Source organism: Macrobrachium nipponense, chromosome 30 (genome assembly GCF_015104395.2).
Source record: "Macrobrachium nipponense isolate FS-2020 chromosome 30, ASM1510439v2, whole genome shotgun sequence".
Classification (NCBI taxonomy): domain Eukaryota; kingdom Metazoa; phylum Arthropoda; class Malacostraca; order Decapoda; family Palaemonidae; genus Macrobrachium; species Macrobrachium nipponense.
The window spans coordinates 50088299-50095798 of NC_087218.1; the positions used below are offsets into that span (position 1 = coordinate 50088299).

Sequence of the window (7500 nt, forward strand, 5' to 3'; positions counted from 1 at the left end):
CCTGTAAGGAAAATTATTATTATTATTATTATTATTATTATTATTATTATTATTATTATTATATTATATTATTATTATTCTGTTGAATAAAATGGCAGAATTCGGCGAATTAATCATATATATTATGTTTTTTATTTTTATTAGATAATATATATGATATATAAGATTATTTCGCGGAATTCTGCCCTTTTATTCAACAAAATTAGTTTAAAATAGGGTCTTCCTCCAAAATATTATTATTATTATTATTATTATTATTATTATTATTATTATTATTATTATTATTATATTATTATTATTATTATCCACTTCTTCCTTCCTTTTCCCTTCCAGTTCATTTTCTCTTCCTCTTTGGCTCCTTCGCTCCTTTTCTTTGAAGTCATTCCTCCTTTTCTCGCTTTTTACTCTTTTTCATTCTTTATTCCTTACCCTCTCTTCCTCTTTGTCTATCTCTGAAACCCTTCTTCTTGGCTATTCTTTAAGTTATGTCCCTCGTCTCTTATTCGAATTTTTCACTTTCTTCTACCATATTCTTTGTCTCTCCATGCCATCTGTAAGCAAATTACTTGCTACATCATTCACCTAATCTCTCTCTCTCTCTCTCTCTCTCTCTCTCTCTCTCTCTCTCTCTCTCTCTCTCTGTTCAATACAAAATAAAACAATGTTTTGATTATTCTTCCGTTACTCGTGAGTCCTTCTCCTATCAGAGGAATATATATATATATATATATATATATATATATATATATATATATATATATATATATAGAGAATAGAGAGAGAGAGGGAGAGAGAGAGAGAGAGAGAGAGAGAGAGAGAGAGAGAGAGAGACTTATACATGCATATATCATTTGCTTGCCTTCACTTTGATGCTCTGTTAAAGAAAGTACTTGACCAAAACACTAGAATTCCCAAACCCTAAGAATTCTTAGTCTTAAAAAACAAAAAACAAAAAATGTGTCTTCATCCGTCTTTTCCAAAATCTATAAAGTTTCTTTTTTCGCTTCGTCCCATTTTTTTTTCTTGATTTTCATTTTGTCTTCGTTTTTTCCTGGAATGAACACGACCCGAAGTGGTCATAAAACGGTAATATTCGACAGGAATCCAGAGTTCCTCAGACATATTATCGTCTCACCTGACCTCCATTTTACTTTGGGCCGAAGAAAAAAAAAAAAAACAAAAAAAAAAAAAAAAAAAAAAAAAACAGATAATTCGGTTTCCCGTGATTTCTCTCGGTCGTTTTTTTTTCATCACTTTTTATTTACTGAAGCCGAGACCTTAAATTTCCAATTTCTTTTTTCTTTAATTGGCTTTTTGTGACTTACCTGGCCTTTTATGTTTGTATAGAGTTAATTGATTGATTTTTATTTATTTTCTTTGGTTTCTTTTCTCATTTCTTCATGTGGAAGCCGTCTTTGCCAGTAGCCAGTAGAGAGACCTTCCAACCTCAGGAACAATCGGTCCATACACCTCTCTCTCTCTCTCTTCTCTCTCTCTCTCGTCTCTCTCTCTCCTCTAGTCTTCTTCCTCCCTCCCTCTCTCTCCTCTTCTCTCTCTCTATCTATCTATCTATCTATCTATCTATGTACTTATCTACAGCACACAGATGTATGTATATATATATATATATATATATATATATATATATATATATATATATATATATATATATATATATATATATATATATATATATATATACATATATATATATATATATATATATATATATATATAATATATATATATATATATATAATATATATATATATATATATATATATATATATATATAGTATATATATATGTGTATATATATATACATATATATATATATATATATATATATATATATATATATATAACATATATATATATTAAGTTCCAAATTTTTGTGATTCATTTTATACATATATATATATATATATATCCTATATATATATATATATATAATATGTATGTATATATATATGTATGTATATATATTATATAATATATATATATATATATATATATATGTTATACAGTTTATAATACTATATATGTATATATCAATTACGTGTAAATATGTCAATGCCACTCACAATTGAAAATAATTCTCCCTTTCTTTTATCGATGACAAAACCTCTTTCAAGAAAAAGGAAAAATCCTTTAGAGATACAGGAGAAAGAAAGGGAGTAAATAAAACACTTCCCCGTTCATTTTTATATCTGAAGCTCCAGTTGACAACAGTGGAAGAGACAAAAAAGATATTTAAACATTGTTCAACATCCAGGAAGAGAATCTATTTGAATTCTTTCTTCTGTAAATAAAATTTGCAAGGAAATAACTTTGAAACAAAGGGAGGCAAAAATGGTAAGTATTTTATTTGTTCAATTATTATTATTATTATTATTATTATTATTATTATTATTATTATTATTATTATTATTATTATTATTATTATTATTATTATTATTATTTCAGTAGACGAAACCTATTCACATGGAACAAGCTCACCAAAGGGACCATTAATTTGAAATTCAACCTTCCAAAGAATATGGTATTCATTAGCAAGGAGTAACTGAGGGTAATGGGAAATACAGAAAGAATTCACTTGCTAAAAAAGGAAAAATATATTAGCAAATTAATGAATAAACAGACAAAAATTAAAAAAAAATGTAAAAACCTGTTAATAAAAACCACTGCTTTACAACAATGAAAAAAGCCAAAGAAAATAAAAACAAAATTGAGTCATGCAATTTATATCTCTCCAAGAGAAACAAACCACTGTAAAATAAAGCCTAAAAAAAAGAAGGAAAACAACATTGAAGAGAAACAACTTTATAACCCAGAAAAAAACAACAGTGAGGGAAAACAAAACATTTCCCAAATAGTCTCTAAAGGTCTATCTGCTATACAACATTGAAAGAGAGAAGATTTTAGCAAAAAAAAAAAAAAAAAAAAAAACCTTCGCGAGTGTTTGGTGAAGAAAAAGTGGCCCTGCAGGTGCTCGCTCGTGAGGTTCCGTGAAAGTTGATGTTGTTTGACCAGTTTTCTCCAACAGAAGAAGAAGAAGAAGAAGAAGAAGAAGGAGAGGAGAAGGAGGAGAGGAGGACCCGAAGAATCCGACGATCAAAGCTTTTCAAGTTGGCGGCCAAGGTTGGGGTTAGAGTAGCTACGCAAGCGTGAAAATAGTTGGGAAAATTTTACTGTCTCTCTCTCAGTCTATCTAAAACTCACTCTCTCTCTCTCTCTCTTGTTCTGCCTGTTCTCAGTCCACTGCATGTATGTCGCAGATATAATTTGCATATATATATATATATATATATATATATATATATATATATATATATATATATATATATATATATGCATATATTTAACTATAATTTTTCACTCTCTCTCGTTCTGTCTGTCTGTTCGAAGTAAATGTGTCGAATACACACACACTCACACACACACACACACACATATATAGTATATATATATATATATATATATATATATATATATATATATATATATATATATATATATATACTATATACGTATATGCGTGTGTGAGTGTGTGTGTGTGTGTGTGTTGCACGCCCTGTTGCGTGCCTGCACTGGCGGACGCACCTTTAAACCTAAAATAGATGCCACTGACATCACGTTAGGTCTGGCGGACATCGAAGGTCACGGAGGAATCTGCAAATTTTTTAGACCTTGGTTCGAAACTCATTTTGCGGATAATTATTCATTAAATCACAATTTTATATAAGAACTTTTTTCTTTATATTAGAATTGAACTTCACAAAATGCCACAAAAGTGGTCCTGAATTTTTGGTCTTTTACGATTTTGCGTTTACCGTTTTGCTTACTTCAAGTCGTATTAAAGTTTTATGTGATAAAAAAATTTTTTTTGCGAAAAAAAAAAAAAATAAAAATGTGTGTCAAGCAGTCACGATTATAACTAATGGGGGTGCCCCACTTGTTCACCGCCTGATGTAATCAAATTATTCCTCCTATAAGTTTGACGCATATCCTTGTCTTCATTGCTCTGACGTCTAATTCTTGTCCATCTCACCCACGTTCTCCCTCAAGGCGAGTGACTTTCGCTTCCATTTCTCGTACTTAATCAAAATTACCAACACCAGAGTCCATTAGTTTCCATTACCTTCCATACTGTGGAAATTTATTTCCTCATCTGTATTTCATCACTCATTTGATCTACATTCTTTTCAGAGGTGAATAACCTTTGAAAAACAGATTCAGAGACGACTGGAAAAACTTATTGGTGATTTTAACAACAAACCGGCGATAGAGATAATCGATAGTGACCACATACTAGCACTTAATTTATTGATTTACATCAACCTTGCATTGTAGCAACCAAAGTCATCGTGGGAGCCATAGAGCAAGCCATCGCAAAGCGGCAACGCAAAACAGAAAAAAGTGAAGGTTTGGACGTCTGTCGACTAGAGAGGTTTGACGCATGCGCAGGTGCCAAACTCGCATCGAAAGTAGCCATTACGATAAACCACGAGAACAATTGACAAACAAATAGCTTACAATGGCTGCCGTCACCGTGGCTTTTGTCGTTTTCCCACGGGGTCTGTCTTCCGCTGAATACGAATATAAACGATAGCGCGAGACCGCATTCATAGCAAATGCTCGGCGGAGTCTGGAAGCGTCCCTCGGGGCTGTGTGTCGAGCGGTGCCTTGGCGTGGCGCCGTTCCTGAGGAACGGAGCCTAATTGGCCCTTGTTCCCTGCTCCTCTTCCTCCTCCTCCTCCTCCTCCTCCTCCTCCTCCTCGCCTTCTATAGTCCTTCCGGACGAACCGTCATTATCATTCTTCTTCTTCTTCTTCTTCTTCTTCTTTACATTGCGTTAGATTCACCTCCTTGTCTCTTAATAGCTCAATGTTCGATCTCCCTTCATTTTACCATTTCCAAGCTGTATCACAGCTGCTGTTCTTGTCGTTTTAAAGCGAACTTTCACCTCCTTTATAGCATCGATGTTTCTTCTTTTAACCTGCTAATGTAGGGAGTGGTGCCTTCAGCGCACCTCACGTGGCGCAATGTAGGCACTGATGAAGATCGTCCGCAGGCGTCCCTTCGGCCATTTTTACGCTTTTTCCTTTACTTCCTTGCCCGCTTCCTTCCTTTCTTTCAAATTGCTGTCCAACCCCTCTAACAGCCTCGAGCACTGCATAGCTGATGGAAGCGCCTCAGTGTCCGGGTCTGTAGCCTAATTTTCATAAATCATCTACTCCTTTCTTTCGCGTCGCAGATCAGAGGGTCGTCATCCACCGTCAATTACCTGACATTTGGTCTTCTTTAATTAAGGAAGTTCGGCTCCTGGATCAAAATAAGTATCATTTTTTTAAACTTTAGACAACAGCTGGCATCCGGCGCGGCGTTTTCTCTCTCTTTTTTTTTTTTTTTTTTTTTTGAAAGCTCCACAAAATCTATATGTGGTCGCTCTTTTCCTCTAAAAGGTGCGTGGGGGTGTTTATGTGTGTGTGTAGGTGCGTGTGTACGTGTGTGTGTGTGTCTGTGTGCATACTGTACAACGGTGCTTGGCCTTAATTTCGCACTAACACAGTTTTTTTTTTTTTTTATTCGATAGATATGAAGAGACAGAAAGAAAAGAATGCTTTCTTTTTTAAGACAAGTCATGCATGGCGCACTCGCTGGCTGATTACGCTCCATTACGTTTTCATTAAATTTCTAATATTTTGAATTCGAAATTCAATATATTCTTTATTATATATATATATATATATATATATATATATATATATAGTATATATATATATATATATATATATATATATAATATTTTCCAAGAATGAAAAAAATATACACTTTTAAGGTTCATCGTATTAGTATCATCCAGCTCTATTTTTTTTTTTATATATACAATGATAAAATAAGTGTAAGGAATGCAAAGAATTAAATGATCTCTATGACTGTGTCTCATAGAAATTAAATAATCTCTAATGACTGTGTCTCATTAGGAAAAAGTAATATACTCTTCAACGTTTATACTTTTCTCTTAATTTCGTCTTTTTTTAAGAAGATATAAAATATTATTCATTGTTCATATAATTTTTTCTTGTTTTATCTGTCATAAGAAACCAATCTGCTCTTTAATGTTCAGACTATTTTCTCCTGGTTTTGTTTAATTAAGAATAAAACAAATTGCCGACTGTCAATTTTCATGCACGCGTTCCCTAGCCAACTCAGCGTGAAGAGATCAAATCACTTTTTCTTTTTCTCTTTTTTTATCGTAATTTCCAGGGTTTTTTTTATTGTTTTTTTTATTTGTGCTTATGGAAAAACAATTACGTTTTTGAGCATTGTAACACCAGTCCCCGGATCCATTTTTAATTCCAAATATTCATATTTCAAAAGTTACTTTTTGATTCCAAATATTCATATTTTAAAGGTTCCTTTTTAATTCCAAATATTCATATTTTGAAGGTTCCTTTTTAATTCCAAATATTCCTATTTTAAAGATTCCTTTGTAATTCCAAATATTCATATTTTAAAGGTTCCTTTTTAATTCCAAATGTTCATATTTTAAAGGTTCCTTTTTAATTACAAGTATTCATTTTTAAGGTTCCTTTTCAATTCCAAATATTCATTTTCAGTGTTCCTTTTTAACTCCAAATATTAGTTTGAAGGTTCCTTTTTAATTCCAAATATTAGTTTGAAGGTTCCTTTTTAATTCCAAATATTAGTTTGAAGGTTCCTTTTTAATTCCAAATATTAATTTTTTAAAGGTTTCTTTTTAATTCCAAAAATGCTTTTGAAGGTTCCGTTTTAATTCTAAAGACTCCTTTTTAATTCCAAATATTCCTTTTAAGATTCCTTTTTCAGGTTCTTTTTTAATTCCAATGATTCCTTTTTAAGATTTCTTCATTCCAAAGATTCGCTTTAAGATTCCTTTTTCATTCCAAATATTCCTTCTTTGGATTTCATTTTAAGTCCTAAAAATCCTCTTTAAGGTTCCTTTTAAATTCCAAAGATTCCTTTTTTAAGATTCCTTTTCAATTCCTACCAGATCTATGCCGAACTTCGAAAAGGTCCTAACCTAATGAAAGAAGAGGAGAGAGAGAGAGAGAGAGAGAGAGAGAGAGAGAGAAAACAACTAATACCAAGAACACACAACGTGAAACGCCATGCTATCTGAATCATTCACAGCATGTGCCAGGCAGAGGCAGAGAAAGGCTGGCCACTGCAAAAAGAAAAGAAAAAAAAAACATTCGCAAAGAGCTTTCGTCTTTCCGGCTACTGAACACAAGGGCGACATTGGCGAACCGTCCTATGTCGGCCGTGAAACTTTTTCCCGTCTTTGAAATAGTGTCACGGGTCTAAAGGGGGACTCCGCCCATGGGCGTTTGTTGAAGGAGGAGGGGAGGAGGATGGAGAGGAGGAGGCGGGCGGGAGGGGTTTGTTCGGCAAGGGCGGCGTGGCGGGTGTGAGGGGTTGTTCGGCAAGGGCGGCGTGGAAAAACATGAGGACTTG

At 32.9% G+C, this 7500-nt stretch overlaps 1 protein-coding gene across 1 annotated transcript in view; it reads right to left on the reverse strand.

Annotated features, from left to right (window-relative positions):
* LOC135202143 (uncharacterized) overlaps positions 1–7491 on the reverse strand; it is an 11838-nt gene extending 4347 nt beyond the window's left edge. Inside the window, exon 1 of the mRNA XM_064231394.1 lies at positions 7343–7491. Coding sequence (XP_064087464.1) covers positions 7343–7491 — 149 coding nt within the window. The remainder of the gene's footprint in view (positions 1–7342) is intronic.
* Positions 7492–7500: the final 9 nt, after the last annotated feature.